This window comes from Botryllus schlosseri, chromosome 11 (assembly GCF_051294905.1).
Source record: "Botryllus schlosseri isolate E-star chromosome 11, Bs_hap1, whole genome shotgun sequence".
In the NCBI taxonomy this organism is placed as follows: domain Eukaryota; kingdom Metazoa; phylum Chordata; class Ascidiacea; order Stolidobranchia; family Styelidae; genus Botryllus; species Botryllus schlosseri.
The window spans coordinates 19,984,752-20,001,082 of NC_137246.1; the positions used below are offsets into that span (position 1 = coordinate 19,984,752).

General features: G+C 40.4%; 4 protein-coding genes across 4 annotated transcripts; all 4 read left to right on the top strand.

Annotated features, from left to right (window-relative positions):
• The first annotated feature begins 146 nt into the window (after positions 1 to 146).
• On the top strand, positions 147 to 4,666 carry LOC145450546 (cytosolic Fe-S cluster assembly factor NUBP2-like). Its single transcript, XM_080329067.1, has 2 exons — positions 147 to 723; positions 4,265 to 4,666. The coding sequence occupies exons 1-2, from the start codon at positions 181 to 183 to the stop codon at positions 4,574 to 4,576; spliced, it is 855 nt and encodes a 284-aa protein (XP_080185193.1). The 5' UTR covers positions 147 to 180; the 3' UTR covers positions 4,577 to 4,666.
• On the top strand, positions 4,581 to 6,087 carry LOC145450544 (transport and Golgi organization 2 homolog). Its single transcript, XM_080329066.1, has one exon. It carries the CDS (start codon positions 4,581 to 4,583, stop codon positions 5,544 to 5,546), a length of 966 nt encoding a protein of 321 aa, XP_080185192.1. The 3' UTR covers positions 5,547 to 6,087.
• Positions 6,067 to 7,800, top strand: LOC145450543 (uncharacterized). The gene has a single exon (XM_080329065.1). It carries the CDS (start codon positions 6,265 to 6,267, stop codon positions 7,321 to 7,323), a length of 1,059 nt encoding a protein of 352 aa, XP_080185191.1. The 5' UTR covers positions 6,067 to 6,264; the 3' UTR covers positions 7,324 to 7,800.
• Positions 7,801 to 10,260: 2,460 nt separating this feature from the next.
• On the top strand, positions 10,261 to 12,379 carry LOC145450542 (adipocyte plasma membrane-associated protein-like). Its single transcript, XM_080329064.1, has one exon. It carries the CDS (start codon positions 10,445 to 10,447, stop codon positions 11,702 to 11,704), a length of 1,260 nt encoding a protein of 419 aa, XP_080185190.1. The 5' UTR covers positions 10,261 to 10,444; the 3' UTR covers positions 11,705 to 12,379.
• Positions 12,380 to 16,331: the final 3,952 nt, after the last annotated feature.

Consider the following 16,331-nt stretch of genomic DNA (forward strand, 5'->3'; position numbering starts at 1 on the left):
GCAATAATCATACAACAGCAAATTGCAAAGGCTCATCTCATCAAATTATGAAAAAATTCAGTTTTCCTTTATCGCATACTTGTCGTTTGGCGTCAGAGCGGTTTTAACCCTTGTTGTGACTGAGTTGCTTATGATTTTTGCGGTGTCACCGTTGCGTTTTAGAATTCGACGGCTATCAGTATGATATTATGGTATCATTTGCCATGTGCGTCCAGTCCAGTGCGTGAACAACTTATTTTTGTAATCAGTACCAGGATGGAGAATCTAGATCTAGTGCGACATGTTATAATTGTACTGTCTGGCAAAGGAGGTGTTGGGAAGAGTACTGTTGCATCGCAATTAGCTTTGGCTTTGTCATATGCGGGGAAAAAAGTTGGGATACTCGATGTAGACTTGTGTGGACCAAGCATACCTCACATGCTTGGTATGCAGGATGCCACAGTGCACCAATGTGATGATGGCTGGGTCCCGATTTACGTTGATCAGTCACAAAATCTATCGTTGATGTCAATTGGATTTCTACTGAGTCACAAGGACGATCCTGTTGTGTGGCGAGGTCCAAAGAAAAATGGAATGATAAAGCAATTTGTAAATGATGTGGTGTGGGATGAACTGGACTATTTGGTAGTTGACACTCCGCCTGGTACCAGTGATGAGCATCTAGCCATTTTGGAAAATTTGAAAGGGAAAATTGATGGTGCAATACTTGTTACTACTCCTCAGGTAATCTATTAAATTACGTTTCACAGGCCGACTACCATTGGAAATTACAATTATTCGTATGATATATCAGAATATACATCATTTGGTAGATGTTGACCATATACCGGTGTATTTATAGGTTTTACTGCAGTCCAAAAACATGATACGGTAGGTATGTTTAGGTTCGGCTAACACTAGAGCGGCCAATATATGACATGATATGTTACCCACCGTCATATGAAGTATGGTAATTCAATTATAGGTTACATTAGTGGTGGGCCATGGACCCCTAGGGGCTACGAGCCCTTTTCTTGGTAAGCATTATAAAATACATCATCTCTAAGAGTCCAAGTCTACTTCATCTATAACAAAAGAAACGAAATTTAATAAAAATACTAGTACAGCAATAAGCTACTGCTTGATCTTGAGTTTGCATTCTTCCCTCCACCACCAAACCAGCAATTGAGACCGCGAAAACAAGCTCAACACTCAACTATGGGTAATTCCAGCCCAAATCAACGGATTTTTTTTCAAAAGATAACCCTATGGTCATGGATTTTCTTCAAATCGCACACAAAGGGAGACATTGATCGCCTGATCAGAAAAAACTTGATTTTATCAAAATCGGACAAGCCTTCGAGATTTTATCGCAATAAGAAAAATACCACTTTTTGCGTTCGTTGAACCATGTCAAAATGGCCTTTCTGAACAACTTATTTTGCAGCTATGTTTACACATAATGGGCTTGAGTTTTCGCGGGTGAATCAATGTTTTTGTGACCTCTGTTAACTGAACTTTAAATGTAAATAATAATTTACTGCATATTCCAAAAGGTTATGGGTCAAATGAGCAGTGACAGTTGAACCCCCCAAGAAATCAGTCATGCGTGACACAATTTTCTGGGTCGAATTGTGATAAAAGGTACACTCCAAATTTATTGAGCAAGGTATCATATGAAAGCTGAGAATAAATACAATGCAGTAAAAGGAATCCCAATAGTGATTTCAAGGATATAAGCAGTTTTGTAGCCTGAAAACTATGATCATGCTATTTCCCCAGTGTCTAAAGGTATTTTGGGTTTCATTGCATGGTGCAACAGATATCAATCAGACATTTCATCATACTATTATTCAATCAAAAATATGAATACAGAGACAGCCGACTGAGTGCCTAGTTCTATACTTTACATAACATTTCACTCTGACATCTCTGAGTAACTGATATACATAGATAGTCATGGTCAAATGATCAGTAAAAGGACAGCCTTCGTGCTACACTCTGATTCCCAGGCACTGGTTATGTCCTAGTACAGTGGTTCTCAACCTTTTTGTCTTCGCGGACCCCTTTTTGGGCCGTCACGGACCCGGGGACCATCTCAAGTTTTAGTACAAATGTATCTCAATTATCCTGCAACAGTAATCTGTCTTGAGCAAATAACAATTGTACGCTAGTGATAAACACCAACAAAATGACTTGTCCTGAAAACAACATTTTACTATATGTAGAAATTGGGTAGACTTTTATCATTTCAAAGCAAAGTCTGCAGCGGCATTTCTTGAAATACGTGGTCGTGTCTTGAAAATCCGTGCCTTTGATTTGATAAAAAGATAGGAGTTGGTAGAGGTAATATAATTTTGTGTAACGCTTCCGACAACACCTTTCGGTATATAATCACAGCATATAAGGCACCAAAGGAAAAAAATGGATTTCGTGACGAGGTTTCAATTTTAAACGACTCTTCACTAATTTGCTGCCTGACAACCTCAAATCCAAAATGTTTCGAAACCTGATTGATGTCAACCTGATTGACCCCCCAAAAATGCTTCACGGACCCCCGGTCGAGAACCAGTGACTTAGTAGTTGAAGTATTGTTGTCATCACAATATTTTGGGATATTCTCAAAAATATTTTCTCAAGCAGAGAACTGTTCATACACTTACAAAGAATAACTCCTATGGAACCAAATCATATGTGCCTAGTGTAGTTATCAAAATTATATTTTTCAACCATATTATCGCCTCAACAATCAGTCAAATCTCATACAGGTAAATTACATAGCATACTGGTAGAGCAATCATTCTCTCATTTGGCCAGTCAACACTTGCAAAACATCAAAATTTGGAAATTGATTTCACAGAATTGTGAAAACGCCCAATGAGCAAGTTTACTCAAATCTGTTCACAGATTCTCAATACAATTCTTTCGGGAACAGCTACATTTCCTGTACAACACCAGGGTTGTAACCAAGTCACAAGCTTCCGAATCACTAGTCACTCTCACTTATATAGTTTTGACTCCACTCGAGTCATTTTCAATTCCTACCGTGTCAAGTAGCCCGAGTTTCAAGTCAGTGAGTAGAGTAGAGGGTTGATGACTCGAGTCAGATTTGATTTCAATCCGGTTCAACCTACTTTTCCCAACTCTGCTAAAGTGATATAAAATGGCTCGGATTCATAAGATTGTAATTTTCCTCAGTCCTAACATTTTCTGGCCCTATTTTCCAAGTATCAAGACAAATAGACGAAATACCAATAATTTGGTGAATTTACGATTCTTCAAAGTTACAATGAATTGTCTTTCTTGGCCGTCCAAGTCTCGAGTCATGAATAATGACTCGAATACAAGTCGGGTCAATACACAAATTGACTTGAGTCAGGTCATTTTAAACGTTTAAAAAAAAATTACTCGAGTCAAGTTGAGTGACTATAGTCATTACAACCCTGTACAGCACTTCCGTTGTTACACGAATTCTTAGCTTATCACTTGCAGGTACGCTGATATTTTTTGTTAATTTGAATAGATCACAAGATTTCAGTTGCAGTTTTGTAGCTTTGTGATGATAACAAGTGGTTTGTAATTGATGCTTGTCTCTGTTGATCAAGCTTATAGGCCCTACTAAATAAAGTATTGCTGCAAATGTAACCCTGACATTCTTCTGTACTAAATTACTAGTCAGAATGCCTACACAGCAAAAGTTTAAAATATGTAATGATATAGTTCTCATTAAAAAGTTCACATAAGCATTCCATCCTTATGCCGGGTCAGAGTCTTCAAATCCCATGTTTTTAAATCACAGATGTGACATTGAGCTTTCAAGTTTGCAAGATAAATCTTTGCCACTTACAAAGAATAACTCATATGGAACCAAATCATGTGTGCCTAGTGTAGTTATCAAAATTATATTTTTCAACCATGCACAGCTGCTATACCGCCAGACTGTTTGAAGATTTCATTTATAGAAATGATGGTATGTAGCTAAATAATCTATGCACGACTCACTTTATATTCCTGCTTTTTATATTTCATATTTTAGTAAACCCTGCCCCAAGCTATTTAATATGCTTAATGAAGCATTAATCAATCATACATGTCAGTGTATGAAAGTTTATGAACCTCTGCTTTACATGGACATTGTTGTGGCAACTAGTTGCTTGAGTCACCTGGAAATTCACCTCTTGGCAATCAATAGCGGAAAACATTCCATAGGGGTAGTGGACCATGACTCTACAGTAATTCCAGATCTTTCTTTTTGTTATTTGTAATTGACCCGTGTATTTTGCAGGCTGTTGCGATTGCCGACGTCCGCAGAGAACTCACATTTTGTCGCAAGACCAAGCTCCCTGTGATTGGAATCATTGAAAATATGTCTGGATATGTTTGTCCACACTGTTCCGAATGCTCCCTTATATTTTCTCAAGGAGGTGGTGAAATGTTGGCAAAAGATGAGAATGTACCCTTTCTTGGACGAGTACCTTTAGATCCTCAACTGACGCGATGCTTGGAAAAAGGGGAAAGCTTTGTGAAAAGTTTTCCAAAATCAGCTACTCTCGATGCAATTCAGAGCATTGTTGAAAAAATCGTATCCGAATCCTAGCAAAATGACGTGCCTTTGTTTATATGCCTTGAAAATTGGTTCACTTGGAATGCAATTTGATAAATGCTGCATTTTTCATGTTTTCTGCAGCCTACACTATCTTGTTTCATTTGGTAGGAATAATTGGAAAATGTGTATTGTATTTCTCTATCAAAACAACAAAGGAGATTCCCAGTACAAACTAATTTTGGCAGCAAACAGAGATGAATATATGCATCGTCGAACACATCCCGCAGAATTTTTACCGTCACAACAGGATGTTTTATGCGGGCTTGATATAGAAGCGGGGAATAACGGAACCTGGCTGGGTGTTAGCAAAGCAGGAAAGTTTGCCGCATTAACCAATGTTCTTGTTTCCCACAACCAAGACCAAAGCAAGCTTTCAAGAGGGCATATCGTCATGGACTTTTTAAAAAATGCAGGGAGCCCGATTGGCTACCTGAAATCGATTGCGACAAAGGATTTTCGAGAGTACAATGTACTAGTGGGAGATGTGAATGAATCTGGTAAAGTGACGACTGCTTTCTACAGCAACTGTGATAACAAGTCTCCAAGGGTCATAACCAATGATGTAGTCACTGTTGCGTGTACTTCCCTTGATGGAAATTGGAAGAAAATGAATCGTGGCGAAGAAATTTTCCGAAATATGTTAACAGAATTGGTCCATGACACGGACAAAGCCCATGTGTCCACTGTTTTATTCCATTCACTCTTATCTGACACAACTTGTCTGTACCCTGATCCAAATGTAAAGAAGCAAGCCCAAGACAAATTAAGTGACCCTATTCTGGAGAAATATTGTTCTATTAAAATAGCAAACTTACCGGGTTATGGAACCCGAATGCAAACTGTAGTTCTTATTGACCAAAGCAATGAGGTTTATTTTGTCGAAAGGTCATTGACGCAATTGGTACATGGAGAAGAGTGGTCAGAAAAATCGTATACTTTCAAAATTAATCAGTCTGAGTAGCAGTGCTCGATTTGAAATCCAGTCGACTGAATATTGTTCTTGTCATTGTATAATGGACATTTTTGTCAAAATTTATGCTTGTTTGCATGTGAAATCCTGCAGAATATAAACCATCATAATAATATCAGAAGTTTTCTCTTGTCTTTATCAACTGTGTATTCCAACTTAAAATATATGTTTATGTTCATACAATTCCCTTTTTCAAATGTATTGTTTCCATTCACAAATTTTCCATTGTCAAGAACGAATTCATGAGCTACCTGTATATTAAGTGTGCCATACTCCAATACCAACTCTTCGTCACAATTTCAGGAATAATGAATTTATGTCAGATTGGGAGTGTGTTTTACTGTGATGTCTTGACCAATGTTCAAAGACTCCAATTCTCCTGATATTTTTGTGGTATTTCAATCTCGGCATTGACTGCCTGCTACGTAATGGTAATTGCAATATTGTCTTCAAATGTTTGTCTGTATATTATTTTAAGATATCTAAGCTATGAATAATCATGTTTCAATTTTGTTATTGTAATTTTCAGTAACGATGGTACAATGACTCAAAGTAGAGATATCACCCTCATAGCTTCATCAGTCTCCTGCTTTTTTGTTGGATTTCTGGCAGGTTATCAACTCTGCTACTGGAGAAGGCGTTGGTTGGAGTGGAGGCACGATACTTTGAAAAGAAAATTGGCAACTGCCAAGAAAAAGCTCGATACATCATGATTCAGCGCACTTTACTTGTATACGCGACTGGATTAAAAAGACGATACGTCGAGAAATTTATTTGTTCATCTGTTTGTCGATATTCATCACGCAAGCGAATTGAAACTCCTAAAATGCTGAGTGATATTGAAGATTACGTTGCCAAGGATTTTACCTTGTCCGATTTGAAACAAAAATTGAATTCAGATTTGGCACCAACAAAAGCCAAGCAATCGACGCTAAGTAGCATTCCCACGAATCACGGTGTACTCGAGGATTTTGAAGAAACTTACACATCGGGCACGCTCCTTCCAGAAGAGATAAGATTATACTTTGCGGCTTTGATCAAGAAGAGTGATCGCAGCGTTCAATATGAAAACGAAGATTCACACTATGAAACTACAGATGAATGGAGCCCAGACACTGTGGGTGGCTTGCACAGTAACGTGTGTTTTCAAATACTGCTGAAAGAAGCTATAGTAGCATCTTCCACATTGTCTACGTATTATCTTTCTCAGTTTTTCGCTGCTTTTGTGAAGCTGGGAATACCGCCACTGAGCAACACAATGTTGCTTTTGACGTCACGTATCGAGGAAAGGGTTAACGAAATGTTTCCGAGCGAAGTTCTAACTTGTTTGCGCGGTATACGTAACCTTGAAAAATCGGGATTCTCGCGCATGGATCATCTTCGCGAGGGCCTTCTCATGCACCTGGAAAATCAATTATTGGACCCGCCTACTTTCGAAAGGGTATTAAAATCGACTCCCATATCCGAGAGAATGTCGTTAGTGTTTTATAACCTTTCCGATGATCTCGCATCATTCATATACACAACGGTGAGAGACACAGCTTTAAGTAATCCCGGAAAGGCCCTAAGAGACAAACGGGATGCGGAGTCGCTTCTTCGCATACTGTCAACTAAGCAGAATCCTAAACAGTACTTGCTAAGAATAATTCAAATCTATTTCTCGAAAAACCCACATGAATTAACGGAGGAAGGCCGGACAATGATACTTGATGTAAAAAATGTTATCGGTAGTAGATGGGAGGAGTCGTCTTCGGAAGCACACTCATAGCTGTTACTGCATCCCATTGTCGTTGCCAATTTTTTTTCGCATATGTATCATTGATTGCTGCTAATGATCAAGGCTACCTGAAATGTATGGAAGGTGCGATAGATTTAGTATCGGTATCTATTACCAAATAAATTTTTCATTTTCATGATAGAAGTCTGTCGTCTGCCAACGATTCTATCCAAAATTGTACTTCAGATTCTGCTTGCAGTGATGATGGTTTCCTGTCACTCTGTTCCGTTTATAAAGTTTGTTACACGTTTCTTGATCTCGGACGATTAATGCACACTGCACCATGTTAACCTGAATCACCAATTCCAAATTTATTCGTAATTAGGAGTTATCTTGTTGGTCTATGGTAGCTGATTTCTCCTTTATTATGAAACACTTTTTCGCTGTGATCGTCATTTTCGACACTTAATCAACATTATGTGTTATGTTTGTATCACCAAATTGCAGCAATACAATTCTTTGTCACGGCGTAAGTTACTCCATAACTGTAATAGTAGTCATCAATTAATGCTGCAGTTTCTGGTGGTTATGGATCTTGGATATTTGAAGAGCTTCTTGGAGGTACAGAACTTCAATATACAATTAAATAGTATATTCATATTGAAATGAACCTGAATATTTTCGGCTGACACTCGTCAGGGGTAATCGTCAGCAACTAGTAGAGAATTGGAAAGAACATTGTATATCAACAATCGTATCACAAAATATGACGTCACCAGCATGAAATGTCGTGAATGAGAGAGCGTTCAATGTACTATTTTTAGGTGGTACACGAACTCCTTTTGTTGACAGAGTTTTGGTTGGTGTATTTTGATAAAAGTTGATTCCAAGGCACACAAATGGAATTGTGAGCAGCCTCGCCCTACGATTTGAAATCGGTCGTCTCGATAATTATTCGCACAAATCGGATTATCCAACAGATGTTTGACGATGGCAGAATTAATGGCCTTTGATCGATCAGCATCAATCTTAAGTGGATGAGTTAAGGGTGAGCTTTTCACTGAGCGTGTTCTGATAAATCTGGGGACATGTTGGTTTATGCGGTCCTGCAGACGTCTTGACGTTCTTCCCACGTAGCCACAATCACAGTGGCACCTATATTCGTACACTACATTACTTTGTTGAAGTGCAGGAAGCATGTCTTTGCGTGTTGAAGGAAGCAGTTGTGTTGTTGTATAAATCACATTGGTTTTGACTGTGTCGTAACACTGACTGACAGCAGAAATCAATTGTTTTTCAAAGCGGGTGGAAATGGGGCCAATCCAAGGTAGATGGATATAAACATCTTTTATTGTTCGTGCGGTGGGCTCTGTTCGTTTTTCTGCGTTGAATTGCTTTAATTTCCTCTCCATGCCGCGGCTGATGACGTGTTCAGTGTAACCGTTATCCAGTAAGATTTTTCGGATGTAGTCAAGTTCTAAACTCAGTTTGTTACCCGAACATATCATCAACGCTCTATGCACGAGTGTGCCTATGAGGTTAATTTTTCTGCGCCGAGGACTAAATGAATTCCAGCGAAGGTATTGGCCTGTGAATGTCGGTTTCCTGAAAACAGACGTTTCAAATTTGTTGGTATTGCGCTTTTCAACTAATACGTCCAGAAATGATAATGAGTTATTGCGTTCTTTTTCTATTGTGAATTGCAAGGCCGGGTGAAGCGAGTTTAAGCGAATGAGAAATTGGTCACACTCCGATTCATTCCTGAAAATGACAAATGTATCATCTACGTATCGGCGGTACAATAGTGGTTTGGCGGACTCACGCTGGGAGAGAAGCTCGCCCTCGTAATACCCTACGAAAATGTTGGCCAAAATAGGTCCCAGGGGACTACCCATGGCTAAGCCGTCTATTTGGCGAAACATGACCTCGTTAAAGCTAAATTCCACGGAGCAAGTTGCCGCTTGTAAAAGTTCAACAAAGACGTTACGCGGGATTGATGGTGGTGGTAACTTACCACCGTACAGCGCGTTTGCACAAATATCAATAGTCTCATGCAGCGGAACGTTCGTAAACAGACTAGAGATATCAAATGAGCTCAGAAACACGTCTGGATTCGGCAAATCCAGGTTTCGTATTTCACCAGCGAACGTGAACGAATCGCGAACACATTCCGTGCCGTACAATTCCCGAACCGGTTCCAAAATGTCAATAAGCCATTTTGCCAGCTGATGGTGAGCAGACCCGATCATGGAAAGTATAGGTCTCACTGGGACATTGTCTTTGTGAGTTTTTGGCAGTCCGTACATGCGTGGTCTTTGCGATCCCGTTGGTCTGATGGCGCTGTATGTTTCTGCCGTTAGGACACCGTTTTTCTTCAAGGTCAGCAAACACGCAACACGCAAAGACATGCTTCCTGCACTTCAGCAAAGTAATGTAGTGTACGAATATAGGTGCCACTGTGATTGTGGCTACGTGGGAAGAACGTCAAGACGTCTGCAGGACCGCATAAACCAACATGTCCCCAGATTTATCAGAACACGCTCAGTGAAAAGCTCACCCTTAACTCATCCACTTAAGATTGATGCTGATCGATCAAAGGCCATTAATTCTGCCATCGGCAAACATCTGTTGGATAATCCGATTTGTGCGAATAATTATCGAGACGACCGATTTCGAATCGTAGGGCGAGGCCGCTCACAATTCCATTTGTGTGCCTTGGAATCAACTTTTATCAAAATACACCAACCAAAACTCTGTCAACAAAAGGAGTTCGTGTACCTAAAAATAGTACATTGAACGCTCTCTCATTCACGACATTTCATGCTGGTGACGTCATATTTTGTGATACGATTGTTGATATACAATGTTCTTTCCAATTCTCTACTAGTTGCTGACGATTACCCCTGACGAGTGTCAGCCGAAAATATTCGGGTTCATTTCAATATGAATATACTATTTAATTGGATCTTGGATATACTCGCCTCTCACCGAGTTCGAGCGACGATTTGGTCGTAGCGGAAACGAATTCTCTCCTAAGGTGACTCCATCATCTCATGATCCGTGTTTGCAGAGCGGCGTTGCTGAACAAACATAAATGATAGTATAATGCGGCAGTAGGTACGCTGCTGACTAGAAACTCTTGGCAAGTCAAGTTATCGGTGCAAGCTATATAATGGGAAAGAATAGTAAAAGCAATAGCCAGGCGCGCCGGCGTCGTCAAAATCGCTCCGACGCAGCAGGAAGGGAAGAAAAACGAGATGCGCGCGTGGATGAGGAGAAATCCAGTAGCTGCTGGACGAGTCTAATCTTTGCTGTTGTAGCAGTAACATCTGCGCTCTTTGCTGCTATTGCCTTCGCGCATGCCACGTCACCGATATCCGCTATCGTTGCACTTGACAGTCACGATGCCGCAGGTATGGGGTTGAACCAGAAATACAATTCGAACCTACAGACTGGTAAAAGAGTGCTCGCCGAATTACCCGGACCAGAATCTATCGTCGTAGATGATCAGGGCAATTGGTACACTGGACTAAGCGATGGGAGACTAGTGAAAATCACAAACCCCGGTAGTCCTTCTGAAAGTATAGTTGATTTGTCGCGCGACGCAGACTATACGGTTGGTAGCGGTAGGTCTGCGAGACGACCCCTCGGAATGAGGTTATTTCAGCAGCAACTATTCTTCGCCGACGCTTATCAAGGAATATTTTCGATGAATCTTAAGACGATGGCTTGGAGGAAAATTATTGGTTTCGACGATGTGTCGCCCGCGATGCAGTTTGCGAACGATTTGACAATAGCTGCGAATGGAGATATCTACTTCACCGACGCATGCGCGCGATGGCAGTATTCGGATACTATTTACAGTGTCCTGGAATCGAGATGCACCGGGCGTGTCTTCAGAGTTTCATATAACACAACGACTGCAACGTTGATAAAGGATAACCTTTGCTTCGCAAACGGAATCGAACTTATGCGCGACGAAACAAAGTTACTCATTTCCGAAAATATGCGACAACGGATAAGCGTCGTCAATGTAGAATCCGGCATGACCGAGAAAGTCATTCGCTTGCATGGATCACCGGACAATGTACGTAGATCGCCTAGTGGCGGATATTGGGTGCCACTGCCCGCTATATCTGAATGGACCGACAAATATATAGCGCGATATCCCTTTGTACGCAACGCGGCGGCAAAAATTATAGGGCCGAGGGCGTTGAAATACGCTAACTTGTGGAAAGGGACCATTGTAAAACTGAATGAGGAACTGAACGTCCAGGAAATTCATCAAGACCTAGATGGCATAGCAGCGCGCGCTATAACCCAAGTTCAGGAATACAGACCTGGTAAATTCCTGTTAGGCTCATTCATTGAGAATGGCATCCTTATACTCGATGGACTCCATCTCGATAAGGATAGTATACCGAGGTCATAGCAAAGTAATCTTCATCGTCGACAGCAAATAAAGAAGTATTTTAAATTAAAACGAATTACAAGAAATATGTTTAAAACTTCTTATTTGTTTAATTAAATCATGCATGTAATTTTTTTCAAATATGTCGTGTCATTAGAGGTGATTTCGTTTATATTCTCGTATTCAACTACTTGCTACATTTTTGAGGAGTGTTCGCGTTGAAATCCAGTTGACTCTTATTGAATACCGTATACTCACTTTTGTATAACGGTTATTTTCTTATGAGATCCTGCTTAAATGAAATGATCATAACTGCAAAGGTAACGGAAGTTGTCTTCAGTGCCTACGCACTGCAACAAACAATACATGTTCATTGTTCGTACAATACAGATGTATTGTTTGTTTGTTTATTTGTTTCTATTCCCGAATTTTGCAGTGTCAAGCAAGAACCGATTCATGAATGTGTATAATTTGTGTAACACTCAATTGTCAACTCTGCCTTCTTGACGAACCGATGAATTTATATCAAATGGAGACTATGTGACTGTGACATACTAACCATAGTTCAAAGTCTCGACATTCTTGTAATATTTCTGTGGTATTCTACATTTGAAATAGACTGGCAATTATTTCATGGTAATTGCAATATTGTGATCACATATTTATTTTATTTCAAGATATCCACCCTTTGACAAATGTTTCAGTTAAATAATGTTAGCAATTTTCGGTAATTATGGTGCAATGACTTGAAGTAGAGATAGCATCGGAGAGAGGACACTTTTTCAAAATTTTCAGACTTACAATACTGGAGTGAAATCAAGAAAAAATGGTAAATTTTTCCCGACTTTGTGGTTGGTTGACTAAAAAAATGGTCAACTTTCCGGCTCAGCTCACGAAATAGCCGCCGGAGCGTTACATCATTGATGATTTACTGTATCTCAGTCGAATTTTATCCTATATTTAACCAAAATTCTTAAAGAAGAGTCAAAATAGTCAAAAAATAGGACAATTGGGCGTCATCCGAGGACACTTTCAAAAGAGAAAGAGCACGCGTATGGTAACCCTACATCAGTGGTTACCAACCAATTTTTTATTATTTATTTTTATATAATAAATAGAAACTTACTTCTGTAGCAAAGCAGTTACTGGCTGGAATTGAACCAAATTTTGTGTGTAGGCTTAAATTAGGTATCCTAACAATTTTATCAAATAGCCAGTACGATTTGAGAAAAAAGTGATTTTTGAAGAGCCCTACTGGACAAGGAAGTGCAGATATAGCCTTTACGGATTTCTAAGTCATGCACCACCCCTCCATGCTATCCCAGTAATGTATGAGCGCCAAGCAGGGAAGTCATGGATACCAGAGTTACTAATCAGGTCTTTGGTCTGACCCGGCCGGAGATCGAACCCACGACCTACCGATCAAGCAGCCGGACGCTTCACCATTACGCTATCTTGTTGGTGGGGTTGATTTTGAGATTTTCTGAAGTCTTCCTCGTCGTGTGAAGTTTCCCGTGAAATCATTGATCATCTCTTCCTGCTCAATGCTGAGTTGAGGCATTACTTTCCGGAGGTGACATGTTGTGCCTATATGACGGGTCCATTCTCTGTTGATCCAGCCGACCTGCCTGTAGGGACTGGGAAGCAAGAGGAGCTCATAGATATCCATGATGACCAGACAGCAAAGACGAAACACAAAGATTGTTCTCTAATAAACTTCTGGGTTAGCATGGCCTCCTCGTACTCGATGCTAGCTTCTCACGCTATTCCCCAGCTGATAAGTAGAAACTTCTACGTGGGAGTGGGAGAAAGGATTTTCATCCCGATGACTATCAAGTCGAAGAAACGAAACCGACTTGTTGCATCCCTGCATGACTTTCGATGCGCTGTGAGCAAACGTGCGCCACGCATCGACCAGCTAGTGGAAAACAAACAAATGCAGCCATCGAATTAAATCAATTGACTTTTGTTGTTATTTCATTATGTTGTTCTTCTTGGGACTGGCGGTGAAAAGACAATTTCATGCATCCCATCAACCCTGGCTAAAAACGCCTAGTTTAATAGAATTTGTTATTGCTAGGGCGATTTTTTGACATGTCGAAAAAGTTCGTCAAAATTGTAGCGTTAGGTCAAAAAATTTCAAAATTGTTTCCAAAGTTAAAATTTTCTTGCAACCTGCATTTTGTTTTTATCTTAGATTTTGCACTGTCGGTGAACTTATCATTTGACATTTTACAGCTTGTAGCCTACTCTATAGGCAAGTGGTCAGGAACCTTTTTAGTCCGAAGAGCTATATTGGCCCAATATTTTCCATTTTAACTCCCAAAGAGCCATGCATTTCAATCAACTGTTACGTCACAATTGAACATTCGTGACGTCATGGTAGCACATGAGATTCGTCGTGTGCGCCTCATTTTCTCTGCAAAAACTCGTACTAATCATGCTGGTAAACGTATTCGAGCATGCAAAATTTCAGTTACGAGAACGTAGCTTCGTCGTGATGCTGGCACGACAGCCCATGATCACATTCGTAAGTGGCCCAAACATGATCACTACAGCAGTATACTCAGGTGTGATACATCAGTGACATGTGGTCATGGTCAGGGGAGGCAAGCGAGGCAGTTCGTCCACCTGTCGCCAGGATGAGTGAACGAAAATTGGGAAAATTTCAATTACTATTGGTATTTTCTATCGCTGCTAATGAATGACTGAATTTTGAACATTTTCCTCCCAAAATTTGGCGACTTGCATGTTTATCATTCGATAATGCAGCCCGATGCGATAGGTAAGGCATAGACGGGCCAAAATTCGCCATTGATACCGCAATTCATCGTAAATAGCTTAAAATTTATAATAACTGATGTGGACTGAATGTAACCGTTGCACTGATTCCGAAAATCTAAATACTGATCGACTTCTCAATTTCCAAAGTTTCGGCGAAAACATATAGGCCTAACGTTGCGCTACGCGCCTGCATTTTATCGCTAGTATTACAAAGCGACTTACCAATCAAGAACGTGGATATGGCGTTGTTTGTAGCCTAATTGTGAATGTCACTTCCACGGCAGTTCATTTCGCGCCGTAGATCAGGAAGACGGTGCGTAGGCTATATATTTGGTAACTGCGTTGTCATTCATGGGCAATGGACATCGCCATGTCTGCTCTCCTCTTTGATCAATCAACGTATAGTGCAATCGAAGATTTCAAGTCGGGTACATCGAATTCGCGAGTGATATTGGTCTCCGGCGCGACAGTAACTTAAATTTGGGGATTTTGAAAAGGGCCGCCCGAGCCCCTAACCCTGAAGACGGTACTGTATTTACCTCTCAAAGACATGTTCATTGTTCATACGGTCACGAAAATAATTATTCTGCTCAAGTGCTCATAGCCATAGGTTCCCGACCGTTGTAGACGGCCCATTGTCTGCTCAAGTGCTCCTTGTGAATCATAAACATTCAAATTAAACAAATAGGTTGACATGGTGTTATGCTCAACGTACCTAGGGCTGGGCAAAATCGAGTACCTGAGTGATTCGATTCTGAATCACGTAATATGCTTCGAGTCGAGTCGAGTATCACTCATTATGACGTCATAACAGAATGTAATACGTCAAAGTTCAAATATGTACCGTTTATGCCACCACAAAGAATATAATGCCTGTTATCCTTCTCATAAATGATACTTTGGTATTTTTCGACCATACCGATTTCATTCCACTTGGTGACAATGTTGTGGGATAATCATTACTTCGGAAATGTGCTACGTCTAGTAACCTTCGTAGCTTTGTACGACATGTTTCGTATGCTACGATACCGCCAATCAAGGTTTCAAGGCTTCAACAGTGGATGATAGTATCAAAACTATAATTCTAGATGATAAATTAACTTTCAGTGGCGATAAGCATATAATTTCAGTACTCGAAAAAATCGACTTTTGCTACTCGACTCGAATCATTAAAATTAATACTCGATTCAGATTCGAGTACTCGAATCATTGTGCCCAGCCCTAAACGTACCGCAATATCCTAACTGAAGCAAGACTGCGTCGGCATTTCATGGTTCTTATATCAAGAAGCGCATGATGAAAAATTGTGATATAGACCAGTGGTTCTCAACCGCCGGTCCGCGGACCGGTGCCGGTCCGCGACGACATTCCTGCCGGTCCGCTAGGTATTTTACAATTATATACCTTAATTTCAGAACTTCGTGAGGTGAAATTAGGGCTGGAAACATGTTGGATTCGACCTAGAGTTCAAGACGTGTCATTTGACGACATGCGAGCGACAAGTACAGAACGGATACGAGCTGACTCATCGCTAAACAGCGCAGTTAGCGTGATCATTCGTTCTCGATTCCTTCATTTTGTGCAAGATTGAAACTTTTCCCAACATTTTTCCAGTTTCTATTCGCGCTTTGCGAGATTTAGTGTCACTATATGTGTCGCTTATTAGGTGCCCTTCTCCGATAAATACGCCTGATTTATAAAAATCGGGATTTTGGCGTCAGCCATTACCGCGCCACGACGTATCACCACATAATGAAGTTCAGGCTAACATGGGACTCCGAAAGGTGCGCCAAAAATTCGGCAGCGAGAAAACCGATTCAGTCATGAATGATCGAAGTTTTCGCTATTGGCGCGAATAAGCTAC